At 29.2% G+C, this 21,289-nt stretch overlaps 1 protein-coding gene across 1 annotated transcript; it reads left to right on the top strand.

The window, feature by feature from the left end:
* The first annotated feature begins 12,412 nt into the window (after positions 1 to 12,412).
* On the top strand, positions 12,413 to 18,425 carry LOC149888203 (uncharacterized). Its single transcript, XM_090087582.1, has 8 exons — positions 12,413 to 13,373; positions 13,484 to 13,564; positions 13,669 to 13,707; positions 14,807 to 14,863; positions 15,568 to 15,699; positions 16,475 to 16,660; positions 17,031 to 17,117; positions 17,893 to 18,425. The coding sequence occupies exons 1-8, from the start codon at positions 12,591 to 12,593 to the stop codon at positions 17,983 to 17,985; spliced, it is 1,458 nt and encodes a 485-aa protein (XP_089943708.1). The 5' UTR covers positions 12,413 to 12,590; the 3' UTR covers positions 17,986 to 18,425.
* The last annotated feature ends 2,864 nt before the right edge of the window (positions 18,426 to 21,289 follow it).

Below are 21,289 nucleotides of genomic sequence, written 5' to 3'. Positions count from 1 at the left end.
AGAGAGCCTGGTATAGTATTATTGAGTAATTTTGTGATTTCAGTTGAATACTTAACTTTTAGTCACATGATCACTTTTATAGCCATTTAGTAATAGAAAATAAATCAAGTTATTTGACCGTAATTGCTTTTCATAAAGCTGAAGCTTTGTTACGAAGGATTTTTTTTATCTTGATAACAAGCGCTAATCAACTTATATCCACTTCTTGACTTCTAACACTTTAGAAATACGTAAAATTTAACAACAAGTACAAAATGCAAATAGTAACGTTGTAATAGTTTTTCAATGAAATTGAAGACTCCACGGCAAGAAACGGCAGGGTCACATTTTTTCATTTTGAAATAAATCATTATTAAACTTTTAAACCTTTATGAGTTTCGAAGTTTTAGGAAAATTTAGAAAAACTTTAAATATGCATCAAATCATTTATTTGATTTGAATTCAAATACAAAATATGCTATTATGGTTAGTGAAGCTAGAAATTGTAAAAAGTCGAAACTTTCAAAATGCGACCCTGCCGTTTCTTCCCGTGGAGTCTTCAAATATATATGATAATATTATGTACTAATAGTCTTTTTTGTCTTGCTTAATACTCTTAAATATTTAACTCAAGTATTTTTTTTTTTTTACATTTCTAAATACAGATGCTTTATGCAATCAAACGTCAAATGTTCTTTTACCATTATTGGTGCTGTTGGCCAAAGTGTTTATCTTTGTTAGAACTTTTCTCATTTCAAAAATCATCTCATTCTCTTTCTTAAATATCTCTTTACTTCTTCTTCCTAAAACTCTTCTTTCAAAACCTCTTTTCTCACTTTCCCAAAACTCTCTTTTTAAAAATCTCCCAAATAATTCTACTAAAAACACTCCAATCATTTTTACGAAAACTCCAGCAAGAAATTCGAAATTTTTTCTCAACCGCTCTTCTTCTGTGTTTCTTAAATCAGGTGTTGTTCGCCATTTTTTTTTTGTTCAGATGTTGATGATGATGATGATGATGATGATGATGATGATGATGATGATGATGATGATGATGATGATGAGATGATGATGATGATGATGATGATGATGATGATGATGATGATGATGATGATGATGATGATGATGATGATGATGATGATGATGATCGCATAGACAATAAATTTTATCTTCAAGTTCGTTTGGTGTTTTTGATTCGACCTCTTTACCTTTTTGCTTCTCTGAAACAGGTTTTCTATTTATCTTCTGATTAGCGTTTCTCAAATTTAGAAAATCGTAATATAGTTATAGAACTGTCGCGTACCTACTAATTAACTATTGCTACCTCCGTTCCACTATAGTTGTTACATTTGGATACTTTTGGTCTGAATATCGAAAATGTATGCTATTTGAGTAATTTTTTAAAGATTTGCTAAATTTGTACCGTTCTAATTATTTTCTAAAAGTAAAAATTTAAGAAAAAAAGTTAGTAGCACTCAACACACAATACTAGTTGTATTACAGTGTTATCTGCTCAAAACAAAGAAAAACTTCGAAGTGAAAGTCGACTCCCCATAAATTTAAAATGTAATGCCGAAGCCAAGGAGAATACGAAAAGTTTTTCAATATTGAAGAACTAAAATAAATGTTACTACTATACAGTTAGTAAGAGCCTATTTTTGACTCGCAGTTTTTTATTCACCTATTGATTACCTATTTTTAAGTGCCCAAGCTTGTTAGAAAGCCTTGAGTAACCTTTTTTAATAAGCCATCTCTTTTGAAAATCGGTCTAACACAAGCGAAGCTATAGCTATAAAAGTTTGATCAAGTGGGACATAGTTATAAAAGTTTGATCAAGTGGGATTTATGCATCAAATGTGACAACTATTGTGAAACGGAGGTAGTATCATTTTATCAGAGTAGTTACAGTTTAGTTTCTAATCGTTATTACAAAAATAGTTTTAAACTTTGTTGGTGTAGCTGATTTATCTTTCATGCAATTGTACATGTGTGTCCAACTGGCATTTCAGCTGTGGCGCACTTCGATCAAATACGTTATATGTTTGAGTCGAGTAAAACTTAAAGATCATCTTTATACATTCTTTCGTTTTTTCTCCCAACATTTCTGATTTAGTTCTTTTATTTTCATTGCTAAATCTATTGGAACACATCTAGAAGCCATTTATTATACCCGAATGTCTCATTTACATTTTATGGCCAAAATTGCTCATTACAGTTTCAATTTCTTCTCTTAACTTTAAAAATTGCAGTAAGTAGTTTGTACAACTTAACCACCGAATTTTGGTGAGATCGCGGTAGATGAATGAGAATCGCAAAATAAGATCGCGGTATTTAGATTCAAGATCACTAAGTTATTCTTAAAGTTGACGATGCTTCAACGAACGACTTTTAATTGAATGTTTACCTTTACAACAACTGTCATCACATGTCATCAGATGAGACAGCTTTTTGCACTTCAAGTACATAGAAGTGGAAAAAACAATGAAAAATGAGTGATTGGAAAATAAATTAACAGTACCAACATTTTTCCCAACCATTGAAGAGGCCTCATGTGCTGCGATATCTACGAGATTTTTCAGATCTACCGACTTTGCGCGCAATTTATGACAGTATCTTTAATGTCTCATCTGGTGGTAGTACTTTTCAAACTCAAGAGCTCAAGCAGTCTTTCAGTAATATTCATTTGACTGTTAAAACTTGTAATAAAAAAAGCTAATTTAGCAGTATCATTAATATGTGACGTTTCATCAAAAGCCAGTGAGAAATATATGAACCTTTCTGTAATTGCATTTAGCGATGCACAAATTTCACTCAAAATATTTTCTATTCTTCTTTCTACAGTTTAATGCTATAGATAAAATTCAGTAAAAAAAAATCACTTTTACTTGACAGATTTCTTCAACTGCGGCGAACAGACTTTAATATAGTTACTGTCTGTAAAAGGCTTCATTTTTTTAGCAATCATGTGAGATACTCGAAAGCTAGCACTGACAATACCTTATGGTTGTGCAATTTGCTAATAATTTTTAATTACAAATCATTTTGCTATGTTTTTGTTTACAGTGCCTTTTTTATATTGATATCATTAAGATCCCTTCTTGAAACATTATAATTATGTACTCCTTATACAGCAACCTTCATGGCTGATGACTGCCGTTAAACCTGAAACTTTAAATAGCATACATAGTTGCTATTTCTTCGTTATATGTATATATATATATATTATAAATCAAGATAAATTAAGATTTGTTTACTTGCACCAATTTAGCGGTTCTTTAACATTTTTTTTGGTTGCTCACCAAGCAACCCAACTTTTGCTACCCATCAATAACATAGGGATGCATTTGAAAAAAAGATTATCTATTCCTGGGGGTTTCTTAGGTAATTCCTAATGAAATTGGCCTCCTAAACCCGAACATAACATTCATTTTGCTCAATCAGGAAAAACATAATTTTCAAGAAGTCTCTCATTTTTATCCTAGTAATGTAATAACTATTAAGCTCCCAGTTTTTCAAAGCTTTTCATAAGCTCATTGACATGTAAAACATATTCAGAGCTTCTTTTATTTCCCAGAATTCTCTTAATTACTGTGCTAAACATTTGTCATGCATCTCGTTCAATGCCTACCATTTTGATATCAAAATTTTTGTCCTGTAACAGAGTTTTAATTTTCGGTCAGTAAAATATACCTGCATGCAGATTGGCATCACTGATCTGTGTGAACTTTTGCAATAAATGATTAAAAGCTTAGCTTTCTTTATACAGTGCTTTTACAAAATTTTTCATCAGAACAAGTTTGATATTGAGAAGATGAAGTAAAACATTTTCTGGAGGGCCTAGTGGTTCGGCTATCACGTTGTAGCTGCCAATTGTGAATGCCTCCCAAAATGGCTAGCCTTTCTGCTTATAGTAAAGACTGCTCTACTACCCCATAGGCATAAGAAGCAAGGGTATTTTGTGTACCCCCTTACACCCCAAGTAGAAAGCACACAAACTGAAAAGAAAAGATTTATTCACAAAAAATCAAATCTTAGTAAATTATAACATATTTCAATTTCTTTCTAAAAAATTACCCACAGGTGCTAAAGTATTTCCAAAGGAAAACTTTACATTGACAGGAAAACTTAAAAAGTATTTTACCTTAAGGTCACCACATATTAGCCATTTGTGGTTGGAGTACTTGATTGCATCAATCAATATTTTCATGTTCTTGTAGCATTCTGTCAACTGAACTGAATGTCCAATAGGTACAGATGCCATTTTATTGCAAATGTGTAGGAGTACTGCCTTTAGGCTTCTGCTAGAGGAATCAATAAAGAGCCTCCATTCTCTTGGTTGGTAAGGAACGCTAAATGTCTCTATTAAGCCTTTTACAACATTGCAATATGCTAAGGAGCTAGAAGAAGAATCAACTTCAAAGAACCTTCGAAACTTATCTTTTCTGTTTCTATACCAATAGAAGGTAGTGGAGATTGCCAATAGAAGGTGGAGATACCAATAAAAGGCAGTGAAGACCTTTGAGAGGAGATTGCTCTCACTAAGACGGGAACCAGGAAGTTGTTCATTCTCTTTAGAAAGACCAAGATCTTTGCCAAGACCACTTGTCTTGGCAAAGTCATGGCAGACGTTGGCTCATATGTCACAGATATGTCAATGTCTTCCACATTTACACCTTGCATATCCTCTTTTAGTTCGAACTGGAACTCCTGGACCATGTGGTATTGGCTTAATGGCAGAAGGAATATTATGATAGACTACCATGTGTTTGTTTTTCTTATTGAGACCTGAAAAATTTCACGTATTTTTTTTTAGATTTTTTTATTTGGTATCAGTTATGAATCACTGCTGTAAATCCTCTTCGAAATAAAAATCTGTACATTTCTATGTAATTTACCTAATCTTTCATTTGGAATGAATTCGGAAATTTTAATAAACTGGATAAAGATTTCAATTGCTTTGTTATTTGCTTCAGACTCGCGAGTTTTAAATCATAAATCTAACCTTTTCATTTCACTTTTCAAGCTAAGTTACTTGATTACTAAATAATGTTTTGATAAGATATTAGAACAGGCTACATGCAGCCCGTTTGAAGACATTTTGCGGCTTAATTGAAATTTTTAACTGTCTATATTATTTAAGACATTTCGTCAATAGACACCTAGATTAAATACTTTGAATTTTTAAGTATTGTAATAATAAACACAGCATATTATGTACTGAAAACATAATAACAAATAAATAGTTGATTGACTTCAATGATTATTTGACTAAAAATTGCACTCAAACTAAAGTATTTTACACTTAGAAAGCCAGAGGCGCCAGAGAGTGTTAGATAAGTCGAATCGCTGTTTGACATTAATCTGACATTCTGATAAGTATAATATTAGTCAAACAAATGCAATCTGGCCGACTTTAAACTTTTGTGTAATTGTCATCTGTGTTTGAGGTAAAATAGTGATATTTGCTGTTTTTTGATCGTATCAATAATTATCTTGTTTGTTTCTATTCGATATTTTATTTATTCGTCATGACTGGAAGAAAAACTAAAAAGAAAAAAGAAAACTTGAAAATAAAATTAGAAAGTTTATGAGTAAATGGAAAATTATGTAATTTTTATTCATATACAAGGCATTGCTGTATTTTTGATCTATCGTGAGGCCATTACAACTTTAATATATATATATATATATATATATATATATATATATATATATATATATATATATATATATATATATATATATATATATATATATATATATATATATATATATATATATATATATATATATATAGTCCGATAGTTTGAGTTCCTTATGCGCTATCGATAGTTCTCCTAATTTGCCTGTCCAATAATCGATTTTCCGATAGTCGGATATCTTAAAAAATTTTCATTTTCAAAACAAAATGGAGATGTTGAATTGCGTGTTATTACCAGAGCTGGGCAACCGCTACCTTTTTTTTGAGTCCAATATCGATAGTTCAATAGTTTTCCTAACTTGCCTGTCCAATAATCGATATTCCGATAGTCGGATATCTTAAAAAAAAAATTAAAAACTTCTTTTGTTTTTTTTACCAGCTTGCCACAGGCAACTTGCACAGGCTGACAATGTTGCCTGTGGCAAGCTGGCTGTCTCTCTAGCTAGGAGTTCGAGGCCTTACAGTGCTATCATAGGAACACTGGCTTTCTCCCTGGTTGGAGTTGTCAAGCATTATCATCTCCTCTCCATCACTCCTCTGGCTCATTTCGCTATCAGTCCGGCTTGACATATCACTGTGGCTTACAGCACTAGATGGCCGACTTGACTTAAATGTTAAACGTCTGTCCATTTTAACTTTGAATGATAGCTAGTTGTAATTGTGTACAGAAACTTTTTTAAAAAGTAGAAAAACCCATCAATTATTGTTTTTTAAGTAATTAATCATTTATTAATACTTAAAAAACATTGCTTAGTTGCAAAACTGAAACTGGGGGTAATTAACAAGTTGCAAAACTGAAACTGGGGGTCAATTACACCGGTTTCGGTTGCTACGGTTTTGTGAGAGGAAGTATTTCGTTTCTCGAATTTACTGTAGTAAATCTATATTAAAAAATCTTCTCGTGGCGCAACTAGTAACTTAGTCAACTAAGGTCAATGCATTTTGGGACTCTGACGGTAAGGAGGATAAAGATCTTACCCGAAATCCATCTTATGGAGCTGTTGAGATATCTAACGGTGTTGATGGACACTTTGGCTTGTTGCAGCAGTTGAAATAGAGAATGACGTGCCCCAGGTCATTCTCTAATTCAACTGCTGCAACAAGCAAAAGTGTCCATCAGTACTGTTAGGTTTACAAAGGAAGAGCAACATTCAAAAACAAAACAGGAGTAGTTGGTGGAACAGAGGAGAGATGCGTGATCGTGAATTTGAATCTGCCTTTGTTCAAAAAAAAAATTTATTTCATATATAAAAATCAGGAAGACCGAAAATTATATATATATATATATATATATATATATATATATATATATATATATATATATATATATATATATATATATATATATAGAGAGAGAGAGAGAGAGAGAGAGAGAGAGAGAGAGAGAGATAGATAGATAGATAGATAGATAGATAGATAGATAGATAGATAGATAAGTTAAGATTTAAATTGGCCTGGCTACTTTTATCTTTACTAATGCTGAAATTTAAATTCCTTCAGCGCAGTTATTCATATTTCAATTTTTTTTTTTTTTTTTTTTTTTTTGTCATTTGTAATTCAATGTAAAAAATGTATTGAGTTGAATTGATTTGGGTATTTTTACTTCTTCGGATATTTCTACGGGTATTTTATGGGTATCAAGTATCGGGTGTTAAGAACAATCGGGTATTACCCGATTTGAAGAAAAACGTATATTTAGTAACTTTCGGGTAATTACCCGATATATTTTTTTCGGGTAATATCCGAGCCAACTTTCGGGTAATTACCCGATATATTTTTTTCGGGTAATATCCGTGCCAACTACCCGGATCCGAGTTTGGGTCTCGGGTCCCTACTTACGACACACTTTTTTTCATATACGTGCAGCAAATATCATACTGTAGTCAAATTTTTATTATTAAAACGTCCTATGGCAAAAGTCTTTGTGATGGTTTTAGTGGGACTGTGAAATGTTTTGTTGAAAGACCAATCGAAGTATGAAACACTCATTAATGCTCGTGATAGAGATGATTTATGGAAATTGAATTCTAAAATTATTGATATATTTGTACAATGTGAACTATTATTTAGAAAAAAAAAACTTCAACATTTATCAGTGTTTTCTGCAAATGTTTTTGTAAAAGAAATTCTTACAAATACAACAGTTATATCTAATTTTAACAATGTTTGTATATCAACTGATACTTCTGTTACAAAATCAAAACAAATGTGCTTGAGCAGATTATCAGTTTGTTTGTAGGAGTTCAAACATTTTCATTTGCAAAAGATTAATATGAAAAACACAAAGCTGCAAGGTAAGACTCCAAAAAAAGATCACTGCTAACTGAAGTGAATAAACTTAGCTGCAGCAATAAACTTGTGTAAATTAAAATGTTTTAAAACTGCTATTATTCTAAAAAAAAAAGAAAGGATTTTTCATTTGTTATAAAAAAACTACTTATAATAAATTTTTAAGAGCATTTGAAAAAAATGTAAATTTGCAAACAAGTCAAAGATAAAGAATACAAAAGTTACATCAAACAACAAGTGTTATTTTATAATAGTCCGATAGTTTGAGTTCCTTATGCGCTATCGATAGTTCTCCTAATTTGCCTGTCCAATAATCGATTTTCCGATAGTCGGATATCTTAAAAAATTTTCATTTTCAAAACAAAATGGAGATGTTGAATTGCGTGTTATTACCAAAGCTGGGCAACCGCTACCTTTTTTTGCCTTATTAATGTGCATAAGCAACCTACTAATCCCGCGGGATCCGCATAAAAATTAATATCTTGCGATAAAACTCCTGATTTATTTGTGAATAATGTCAGGAGGAGGAGGAGGAGTTAGTAAGCCTTTGATGGTAAACCCCCTAGAGGTAGTATCATAATTAAAAAACTCAGTACTGATCAGCAAAACAAGTTAACATCAGGAAGGGCATACGATTGTAATAAATTGCTCCAACTTCCATACTATCATATTTACTTATTTAAATATGACATTAAGCTTCAATAATGTCATATTTAAATTAGAAACTAACATTATGAAAACTGTCCATAGCACATACACACATATAGTGCATAAAGTATATATAATTTACAAATATAATATATAAATATATATATATTTCAAATTTTTTTTTTGTTTAGTTAATGAGTATGTTGAAATTTTTGTTAATGAGTATGTTGAAAACGTGAAAATAAGAACGCGCGTGCATAATTACAAAAAATATACTTTTAAAAACTACTTTTTAAAAAGTCTTTAAAAATTATTTACATCAAGATTTTAAAACAAAAGTACTAAGCATGTCGCAAATTAAAACTATATGGAATTATTTTAAAAAAAGTAATAAAGAAGAAAATGCGAAGTGCATGTTATGTTCGGCTATTTTAAAAATTAGTCAAAGATCAGCTAAAGGGTCATTAATCCATTTAAAAACAAAACATGGCACCGATTTAAAATCAAACGTTTTACAACAAGACGGAGCTTCAACTTCAAAACAGCATGAATCAGTTGAACTAGAGCCTAAAATATACATCGACTGCGAAGACGAAGAAGTAATTCCATCGAAAAAGGTCAGAATAATGGATACGTTTTTCGTAAAGGAAATTTCAATCGAAAAAGTGGTATCGCGCATGGTTGCAAAAAATGGCTTTACATTTAATAGTTTTTTCACATCTTCAGATTTACGGTACTTGTTTTCAAAGAGTGGTTTCCGGCTCCCTACTTCACCTAATACTATAAGATCGATGATAGTTAAATTCTCAGAATCTGTAAAAGCCGATATAATGCAAAAATTCACTTCACTAAAAAAGCAAAATCAAAAGTTTTCAATAACGTTTGACGAATGGACATCACAAAATAGTCAGAGATACTTAAACTAAAATGTACATATGGAGGCGAAACACTTTAATCTTGGATTGATTCGAATCCATGGATCGTGTAATGCAGAATATTGCGTCAAGTTAGTTTCAGAAAGGCTAAATAGCTTCGATATTGACCTCCAAAAAGACATTATCGCCATGACCACTGATGGAGCAAGTGTGGTGGTGAAAGTCGATAAAATGATGCCTTACTATCAACAACTGTGTTATGCTCATGGAATACAACTTGCAGTTATTGATATCTTATACACGAAAAACAGCGGAGAAGTCGAAGAATCGTTTACTACATATGAAAAATGCGAAGAAGAAGATGAATTTGGTAACACTGAGGATGATGAAGTTATAAATAAAGAATTTGGTTTGACAATGATTTTGGACTGACCATCTGCTGAATTGGTTAGCAATTAAAAAGATCTCATGAAAAAAGTGAGAAATGTTGTAAAAATATTTAAAAACTCTCCTGTAAAAAATGATACATATTTACAGAAGTATATACTTCAAGAACACGGGAAAAAGCTTCATTTGATTCTTGATTGAAAAACTAGGTGGGACAGTATATTCGATATGTTAGAAAGATTTCACAAACTAAAAGTGTGTATTGAAAAAGCCTTAATTGATGTTTGGTCAGAAATTCGTTTCACCCAAAAGGAGTGGTCCCAAATCAATGACTTAATTATTTGCCTGGCACCACTAAAATTTGGTCTTGAGATTTTATGTAGGAGAGAATCGAACCTTGTCACTGCGGAAACAACTTTTCAATTTATGCTAGATAAATTGCAAAAGCAATCATCACTTTTGAGCATAGATTTAGCCACGGCACTTCGTGAGAGGTTTACGCAACGTCGTAATAAGAATTTAAATAGACTACTAGTTTACTTACTTTTTCAATGCCAAAAAGAACCGTTATGCGTCAAGAAATAAAAAAAACATTGATAAGAGTTTATACAATTGAAAGAAATGAAGACGAAGAAAATGAACTCGAAGAAAAAGAAGCTGTAGACTCTATTAACAATTCCCAAATACTTACTCCTACAATTCTATCGCTGAAAAAAGAATTGGAAAATCAAAAACAGAAAGACAAGAAAAGCTGGGCAGAAAATGTAGTGGAGATACCAAATTTAGATTCTTTAAACTTTGATAAATTATTGAAGCAGGAAATATTTGCCTATGAAAGTAACGGAGTAAGAGGCAAGTTTCTAGATATAGCGCATAGTTACTTGATGACCATACCACCAACAAGCGTAGAGGCCGAGAGAGCTTTTTAGCTGCTGGTTGCATATGCAGTCCTTTGAGGAGAAGATTAAGTGATGATACTTTAAGTAGGGCCTCTTTCTTAAGAGCTCATTTCTTACAATGATTTTCTCATTTTGATATTTAAAAAAAAAAAAAAAAAAAAAACTAATAGACGTTCTACGTAAAGCTAAAAGATGTCCTATGTACTTTGGCTTATCTTTTTGTTTATTAAATGTTAAGAATTATATTGATTTACAAATGAATTGTGTTTTTTGGCTTTATTTACATTACCTTATTATTTTAATAAGTTGAGTATATTTTTTCTGAAATACTTGAAAGAAAAATACATTTGTCATTTTTTTGCCTAATTAATGTCCATAAGCAACCTACTAATCCCGCGCGGGATCCCGCGGGATCCGCACAAAAATTAAAAATTTCCGCGCGGATCCCGCGGGATTGAAAAGTGTGCGGGATTGCAATCCCTTATATCAGTATTTATCTTTAGAAAATTAAAACTTTTATAACTACTGTTATTTTGCATGGCATACCTTTTTCTTTTATATAGTTTAATGTTAAATAACTAGTTATACATACATACATACATACATACATACATACATACATACATACATACATACATACATACATACATACATACATACATACATACATACATACATACATACATACATACATACATACATACATACATACATACATACATACATACATACATACATACATACATACATACATACATACATACATACATACATACATACATACATACATTCATACATACATACATACATACATACATACATACATACATACATACATACATACATACATACATACATACATACATACATACATACATACATACATTCATACATACATACATACATATGCATATATATATATATATATATATATATATATATATATATATATATATATATATATATATATATATATATATATATATATATATATACTAAAATGAAATCATATTCACTAACACAAGAAGTACATAACAACAACAGTGCAAAATAGCAGTAATAAGTAATAGGAATCAGCAAAAAATATGTATATATTTATGTTAAAGATACTTTAAATAAGTGATTCTATTTCTTTAAAGAGGTTTTTAAATCTTAAATAATCTCTCTTAACATATCGGAGAAATTGTCTATATAAAAATTATTTAAAAGATCTCAACATTAAATCTAAAACCCAATTTTCAGTTCAGAGTCACAGCGAGAATAATGTGAAAGTTTTCGTTTTGTGCATCTTCACCGGGTCGTTGATTCAAGTTTCAATATAAGGCGGTTGAACAATGGAAACGGCCTTTGTTTCCAGACTATATATTCTTGTGACTTTGATTTTAATAGATTTTTTTGTTGACGGGTGAAAATTTAAAGGTAGCCGGAAACTCGCATGGCTCGCTGATTTCTGCGGCTCTCTCTTGTGAAACAATCAGTTGAACGTCTATCTCTTATTCGTCCATGCTATAACTTGCGTTGAAAAAACACCCTTTACACCAGTCTTCTTTATAATCATCGGACGATGTACTAGAAGAACCATAAAGAATAAGTTTGTTGAGTGGGGAATGTTTTACCGAAAAAAAACAAAAAACAAACAAGGGAAATTCCCCGTAATGAGTAACCGGAACTGAAACTTGCTGAGTCCTGAGTTTAAGTGACAGAAATTTCTTGGGTCGGGTTAGTAAATTCACTTAAAATCAGCGATTCTCGTCCGTTGAAATGAATTTTTAAAAAAACTTTAAATATTCACTATATTTTGTATAGTTATAGATGAAAATGGATGTGCATAAGGATTGTCAGAAAGGGCTCGAATGGTTAGCTTATCAAAATAGAGATCTAAAATTAGAAATTGAGAGAATTAAAACGCAGTTATTTTTCTATAAGAAAGACTCTGATGAATCAAAACAAACGATATCTCGAATATTGAGGAATCCAAATGAAACAGGTTACATTTTCTTAAATGAATCTGTAAGACGCTTTTTAAGTTTCTTACTCAAAGAAAACACAAGAATGAATGAGGTTATTAAAAAATCTGATATTACTGCAAATGTTGTTAATAGCATTGAACAAAAAAGGAAAATAGATGATTTGCAAAATCAAATAAATATTTTGAATGACGAAATTAGTTGTTTCAAACAAGTTAAAGGTAATGATGAAATGCCAATGCAAGGTCTTCGTTCAAAAATATCTTCTTTGAGTTGCGAAAACTTTAATTTAAAATTACAATTGGTAGACAACATGCATGCTATGGATTATCTGCAATCAACTTTAAAAACTTTTCAAAGTAACCTTGTTATAACATTTCGTGATTTATACAGAAAACATGGTCAGAATTTTCTTGAAATGTTAGAAGAAAACAACAGTAGGTTTTCTGAATTCTTTTCACTTAGTACACCAGAAATAACAGTTGAAAAAGGAGAAATGGACCGTTTATATGCTGAAAATAATGAATATAAAAGAAAAATAACAAAATTAGAGGAAGAGAAAAATAGAGCTGAAAATAACCTGAAGGATGTTTTGGAGTCAATTGATGTGTCAAATGAAGCTACATTGGTAAATTAATTAAGTCTAGATTGTTTTAAACTCGTTTAGTTTTATAAGTTAATTTTTTTTATGCAAATTTTTTTTATTGATTTTTTTCTTTTTTTTTTTCATTTTTTTAGAAAAATCAAATCAAAAGTTTACAAGTTAAATGTGCAAATCTGGAGAAAGCGTTAGTTTTACAAAATAAGGAAAATGAATCTGTAAGTTTTACTCATAAAATCTTTACTCATAAAAAGTTTTATAAAATGATTTAACTGTTGAAATTTTTCTCAAAAAGCAGTCAGTGTTTACTTTGTTGTTTTAGTTGATTGAAACAGTCAAATACTTTGAAAAATTACAACAGGTCAGTCTTGACTTTTTTCATTTGTTAAATGAGAAATTTTGTAACACTTCCTTAAGTTTAACTCCACAATTTTCCTTTAACAAAGGTTGTGACCAAATATATTAAACCACCTCTTATTAATCATTTTTGAACTTTGAAGTTTATAGTAAGAACTTGACTAAGTTTTATGATAGGTAGTTTTGTTTTCTATTTTAGTTGCCTTTTTTTATTTTATTTTGGTATATCACAAGTTTTTAAAATATTTAATGGAAATAGCATGATGATAATCTTATAAACATAATCATTATAGCAAACAAATGACAAACTGAGTTACATCAGTACTTAGAAGAGCCAAAATAATTTTCAGTATGAAGTCTTAATGATGGGTATCTTGTTCAAGAGCTTTGGCAATTTATGCAATTTTTTTATTTTTTATTTAATGGCTTTCTTTAAATTGTAAATGTTCATGCATATGTTCAATTAAATTAATGTTTGGAGTTGCAGTGGGTAGGCCATTCCAAGTCACAGATATTTATTGATTGGAGCAATCTTTGAACAACAAACTACAAATTTAGTGTATTTTGGGTCATCATCTTGATAAATATACTCATGCAAGAATTTATCCTTGGCATGTGAAAGTATTACCTCGTTAATAATTTACTTTTACTTAATGTTGCAACTGAAGTAATCCTAAATCAATACACTTTCTCCATTATGCTTTCTCTGCTATGCTTAACAATCAGAAATGATACTTAGAATTAAATTTTTGAATGAACATATTTTACTCCATCTGCAATTTTTGTAAAATGGTTTTAAAGGTTGTGAAATCAAAAAAAGCAACAAAGAAACCCAAACATAAATAAAATTTAAAAAGTAGTACTAACTGCCATTAAGAAGTCCTTTAACTTCTAAAATTTTAATTTGACAAATTATTTAAGGAGTTGGTGTTTGGTCTTACTGCTATAAAAGAATAATAAAGTCTGAAATATTACATCATTCTTTTGAAATAAAATGCTGAGTCTCCTCTTTTTTCCCACTACTGTGTAAGTTGTTGAAAATAAGTTTTATAATATAACTGAACTTTTATCATTATTATTATTATTATATTTTGTATTTTAAGTCTTATGAAGAAGAAAGACTTAGGCTGAAGAAAGAAATACAAATGAAAACTTTTAAGGTTAGTTTGAATAAGAATGTTCTCTTTTTTTTTCTAACTTTTTTTTTCTTAACTAATATTGAATATTGAAGTTTTATGTAATTCAGTTGTAAAGGCTGAAGAGATTTTTCAAATAAAGTGTATTCAATAATTTAAGTGTTAACTATGACTATTTGAAAAGTTCAAATTTCCAAAGAATATGTATATTTTGGTTATTTAAACTTACATATAAAATGTTCTAAGTGTAAATAGTAAAATCTACAACAACTTTTTGCATTATATTATTTAAACATAAATAATATAATGCACAAAGTTGTTATAGATTTTACTATTTATACTTGGTCCATTTTAAACCATTTGTTATATAAGGTAATGTGTTAACCTAAAAAGTCGGATTCTAAGTATAACTAAAACTCAGCTATGCATGAGCATATAAACTTATAGTATTTATTTATATAAAAGTTATCAAACACTGTTTTCTATTCCTATAGACACCATCTCACCGCTCTTTACCATAGACCAAAAAGATTTGCTTTGTCCTTTCTTGTTTAATTTAGATATTGGAATCCCTATAGATTTTATAGTTTTTGGTAATTAAATTTAAAACTAGAGCCACAAAAAATTTATATTAAAAGTATAATTTGTTTAAAGTACGTTATTTTCAAAAAGCATTTGTATTTGAAAATTTGTTTCTTACATTACATTTTTACTGCTATTTGTTTTAGTATCCCCAAGAACCCTGGGTTTCAGAAACTTGTGTTGGTAAAAATACTTATGAGCTATCAAAATTAGGTTTAGCTAGTGATGGAGGTGGTAGTGTTGCACGTGATAGTGCTAGAAGTCAAGACTTTTCTGTGGTAAGGTTACTTGGAGTGTCAAATTAATTCATTTTTTGGATTATCTCCTTAATTTAACTGATTTAGTTGTTAATTGACTTTTTTAATAGTCAGATTGTAGTAGTTAGTTTCCTTGATTGTAATAAACAGTATGTTAGTTACTTGATAGCTGATTAATCTTTTACAAGTTAATCATAATTTTAGGCAAGACAAAAATTTTCTTTGAATACTTCTGACTTTGAAATGATTACTTCAAACCTTCATTTTTTTAATAATAATTTTGTTTGAATATATACAGCAAAACTAATTCCTATTTCTTTTGGATTTTTATTGCTGTTTAAACATAAATAATATAATGCACAAAGTTGTTATAGATTTTACTATATATTCTTGGTACATTTTAAACCATGTGTTATATTAGGTAATGTGAGGTATGTGGTATATCATTAACCTAAAAAGTCAGACTCTAAGTATAACTGAAACTCAGTTATGCATGAGCATATAAACTTATAGTATTTATTTATATAAAAATTATCAAACACTGTTTTCTATTCCTATAGACACCATCTCACCGCTCTTTTCCATAGACCAAAAAGATTTGCTTTGTCCTTTCTTGTTTAATTTAGATATTGGAATCCCTATAGATCTTATAGTTTTTGGTAATTAAATTTAAAAAACTGGAGCCACAAAAAATTTATATTAAAAGTATAATTTGTTTAAAGTACGTTATTTTCAAAAAGCATTTGTATTTGAAAATTTGTTTCTTACATTACATTTTTACTACTATTTGTTTTAGTATCCCCAAGAACCCTGGGTTTCAGAAACTTGTGTTGGTAAAAATATTTATGAGCTATCAAAATTAGGTTTAGTTAGTGGTGGAGGTGTTGCGCGTGATGGTGTTGCACGTGATGGTGTTGCACGTGATGGTGTTGCACGTGATGGTGTTGCGCGTGATGGTGCTAGAAGTCAGGACTTTTCTGTGGTAAGGTTACTTGGAGTATCAAATTAATTCATTTTTTTAATTATCTCCTTAATTTAACTGATTTAGTTGTTGATTGACTTTTTTAATAGTCAGGTTGTAGTAGTTAATTGATTATAATAAACAGTATGTTAATTACTTGATAGCTGATTAATACTTGATAGCTTGATTATAATAAACAGTATGTTAATTACTTGATAGCTGATTAATCTTTTACAAATTAATCATAATTTTAGGCAAGACAAAAATTTTCTTTGAATACTTCTGACTTAAAAATCATTACTTTAAACCTTCATTTTTTTTGACAATGATTTTGTTTGAATATATACAGCAAAATGAATTCCTATTTATTTTCTGTCAATTTATTTTTAAGCAATCACAACCAGACACTCCAACTGTTAACTTAAAGAAAAATGATCAAGTAAAAATGACTACTAAATCTTCTCCGACATCTCCAATGGTAATTTTTTAAGATTAAAGTTTTTGTTTATTTTAAAGCAGCCAAATACATTCCTAAATGAAATACTAATAAAAAGATTTCCAAAGTTAATGGTGTTAAAAAGTTTATGGTGCTTTAAATATATAAAATCAAGATCACATGGTTACATATGATGATACTTTTTTCAAAGGATATAATATTTCTTTCATATAAATAAAGTGAATATGTTGGGTACATTTCATATTATCATTGTTTTTTAATTAAAAATTTAAAAGTTTAAGTGAAAGCTTTCGATTTTAAAATGTCATAAAAACAATAACCTTATAAATAACGAATGCAACAGATGTCATTTATAATAAGTGACATTTGGTTTTTTCCTCAATAATGAATTATTATAATTGTTATTACTATTGTTATTATTACTATTGTTATTATTATCACTATTATTATTATTATTATTATTATTATTATTATTATTATTATTATTATTATTATTATTATTATTATTATTATTATTATTATTATTATTATTATTATTATTATTATTATTATTATTATTATTATTATTATTATTACTATGATTACTATTATTATTATTATTATTACTATGATTACTATTATTATTATTATTATTACTATTGTTATTATTATTATTATTATTATTATTATTATTATTATTATTATTATTATTATTATTATTATTATTATTATTATTATTATTATTATTATTATTTTTATTAATTTTATTTTACTATTATTGATATTACCATCAATTGTGAAAATTATTTTATTTCAGAAGGATAAATGCGTATATTGCAACAAGTTGTACCCCCCAGAGATCCTGCCAATGCATACGATGGTATGTAAAACGGAATTTTATCGCCCATGATTGTTATTTTATGATATTTTAGAATCTTGTTTAAAATGTAAAAACGAATCTATGTTCATGCAGATTGTATGTCGATTTGTATATTAATGTTTAAATTAGTAGCCTTTTTTTTCCTTCACTTTTTTGGTTTAAACTTCTAACATCGCAGCTCCAAATGACTCTAAATATTGCTGTTGTAAAATCGCATATGTCTTATGCACCCTATGGCACATCGCTAATAGTGTTTGAGATTGCGGGATTCCATAGACGCGATAGTGACGTGTATGTGATCCCAGAATTGCAAGCACAATTAAATGTTTAGTTTTAACCGAGTTTACTTTGCTTTTCAAGGTAGTTTTATAGTTTTTCAGTAAAACATTTTATGTTTCTTGTCTAAATTTTATGTAAAAGGAGGTATCAAAAATGTACATAAGAGAAAATTTTCTTTCCTTGAATAAAAATTTGTAGTCGTGATCTCCCGAGATCCCCTTTTTTCTGTTGATGAATGAAAAAAAAAAAAGAAAGAAAGAAAAGATAATCCACCTTTTTCTTTTGCCTATTTCTTCATAAAGCGTGAAGTCTTTGTACAAGTTATAATTTTTGAAATGTTTTTTTTTCAAAATATTTAGTGAAAATGCATATAGACTTAGATATAAGCTTTTTTTAGGAAACTGATTTCGTAGAATTCCATAAACAACAAAATATCTAAGTGCACACCTAAAAATGGCAGGCTTTTTTCTCAAAAGAATCAGTAGAATTAAAAAAAAGTTTAAAAAGGGCTCACTTTCTTTAAAGATATTTTTCTACATTTTTACTTGACATTGAAATAATATACTATAGGTTACTTTTTGTTTAATTTTAAACTATAATTATTTAAAACTATGTGAGTTAAAGTCAAGAAATGTTTTCCTTAAGACATCATGGTAACTAAAACAATTGCAGAATTAAAACTTTTTGTAAAATCACACTTGATTTTATCTTTGAGTTTATTCATTGTGGAATAGTCACAAAAAGTCGTTTTTGGACATCCTATTGCTCTTGTTGATATGGATGTAGAAGGAGCGTTATCATCGATACCAGACGTAACTTTGTCTGCTTTAGCCATTATTTTAACATCTTTAAACTTTAATTTAAAAGTTTTTTATAACTTTTTGAACACGTTTTGCTTATTATAACTATAGGAGTACCTTGATAAACCAGGTACTCCTATAGTATTTAAAACATGACAAAATAGTGTTTTCTTACTAATCTTGGTTAATGGTTTAGTTGACAAATTGTTCAATAAAATATTAAATAAATCTGTATTCTAGATACCTAAAACAAACACTTCTTTATGAACCGAATGTTCCCGCAAATAAACTTTATAATTTTGGACAATCAATGCTACATAGTGATATCACATTTATGACATATCAATAAACGTTTGTGACGTATCATTTATGATGTATCACTAGACGTACGATAGCTCAAAGTTCTAATCAATGCATCAGTTTCACTTTCTAAATCAATAATAACACTAAAATCATTCTTTTTAAATGAACATAAAGTACATACATTCTTTGATTAGCACCAGCAGTTCACCAACACTTTGTTAACATTTTGGTATTATGTAAACAATTTAACTTCAAGCTAAAATGTCGTTTGTTTGTTTGTTTGTTTGTTTTTTAAATATAAATATTTTCAAGATCCTAAACTTAAAAAATTGATCAGTATTTGATTTGTTCTTTAAAAGATTTACATTCCGCCCTAACTTCAGAAATCTGCTAATGACCATAAACATAATTTGTAATCATATTTTCGAGTGTAGAAAAAAAAAAAAAAAGTTTTATTTCAAAGAATTGAAGAGAGAATAAGAAAACAAAATTCGGAGGGATGATTTTCTTCGACTTTCAGACTTTGACGGCTGAAATTTTGTCCGTAACTAATTCTTTTATTATTAAAGATAAACTTAAACGTCTTGCAAAAGAAGGACAATCCCTGATAGATATGAGATGCTTTTGTTTTTACATGAAAATGAGGGTGCACTTGCTGATTATTTAGAAAAACCTCGTACATTATTAACGGGTGAAACCAACAAGTGTCGGTTTCACAGCCATTACAAAAGAAAGAGATCTTTCTAAATAATCACCATGTGAAATAGCGAAATTCCCATAATAAAGACTACAAAATGGCGCACTTTCCAAATCCATTCTACAAAAGTGTTCTACTTATGAAACTTAACTATGTTTGATGTAACCTTCAACCAATTATTAAGAATTCATCTGTGGATGAATTCTGGAGAGCTAGCTATCATTGTTAAAAGAAGGAGTGTTAGATAATGATAAAAATTACAACTTTGCTTTAAGAGAATAATATCAAACTCAAGCACAACCAACCATTGTCTCAGGTCCCAAACCACTACTAAAAAAAAACCTTATGACTTTTTTTACCGCTTACCAGTCCACCACTAAAGAAAATTGTAGACGTTATCCTTTGGTGGCAAATGTAGCAAAAGGAATATATGAAACTCCAGTGACTTCTGCTTCTTCTAAAATACACTATAATACAAAGCACATTTGGATGTACACAAATAAAATTTTACAAGAATAATCATCACTCTCTAAATGAAAATTGTAAAATGTCAAATGAAATTAGTGTTGATACATTCACTTTCCATTTTACAAAGTTAGTTTAATGCAGGAGCGCTCCTGCATAGAAATTTAAGTGATTGAAAAAAGAAAAGATTGGCACCTTTTGGTTCAAGTTGTCTTATCCAACAGGTAAAAGTTCATGCTAATTGGTTAACAGTCAAAAAACTTTAACTCTTATATTGTGTCACAACACAATAAGTTTTGTCTTTAAAGCATTTGAAGTTCAATTTTACTAAGAATGTTAGAATCAACAACTTTTAGCAATTAACTTAGTGATACCATTAATTAACTTAGTGATACCATTAATTAACTTAGTGATACCATTAATTAGATGGTTTATTGGTTCTGGTAACATAATCACTGACAAATGCGTCTATGGTGCGAGTTGAATAGATAATCCAGCGACCGACGTCCATCATTATAAGAGGAAATATGAAGTATTTTTAAAGATAGTTTGGGCAATTCATCACTTAAAACCATAAAGGACTTGCTCGAATGCCCACTTTTGTAAAAAACGTGACCAAATATATGGAAAAAAAAAACAGTAAATTTTTTGTTAAAAAATCTAATTAGACTGTTATATGGATTAAAATTAGTTTTTAAATCATATAAAAGTTTTTTTGTGTGTTCTTCAATTGTTTTTGTTTATTATCAAGTCAATTTTTATTCTAATAGATTTTATTTGGTTTTGCAAG

Source organism: Hydra viridissima, unplaced genomic scaffold (genome assembly GCF_058129835.1).
Source record: "Hydra viridissima isolate aposymbiotic clone 2 unplaced genomic scaffold, HvirCarnegie_v1 scaffold_5, whole genome shotgun sequence".
NCBI classification, from domain to species: domain Eukaryota; kingdom Metazoa; phylum Cnidaria; class Hydrozoa; order Anthoathecata; family Hydridae; genus Hydra; species Hydra viridissima.
The sequence above is the reverse complement of the archived record's forward strand: the minus strand, read 5'-3'. Positions and strand labels throughout refer to the sequence as shown.

What these genes read in the sequence shown, in the direction of transcription:
- LOC149888203 (XM_090087582.1), top strand. Translation starts at nt 12,591, where the DNA reads ATGAAAATGGATGTGCATAAGGATTGTCAGAAAGGGCTCGAATGGTTA. An exon ending in GAAGTCAAGACTTTTCTGTG is followed by an intron (nt 15,700 to 16,474) that starts GTAAGGTTACTT and finishes TATTTGTTTTAG; the next exon opens with TATCCCCAAGAACCCTGGGT. An exon ending in CTTCTCCGACATCTCCAATG is followed by an intron (nt 17,118 to 17,892) that starts GTAATTTTTTAA and finishes ATTTTATTTCAG; the next exon opens with AAGGATAAATGCGTATATTG.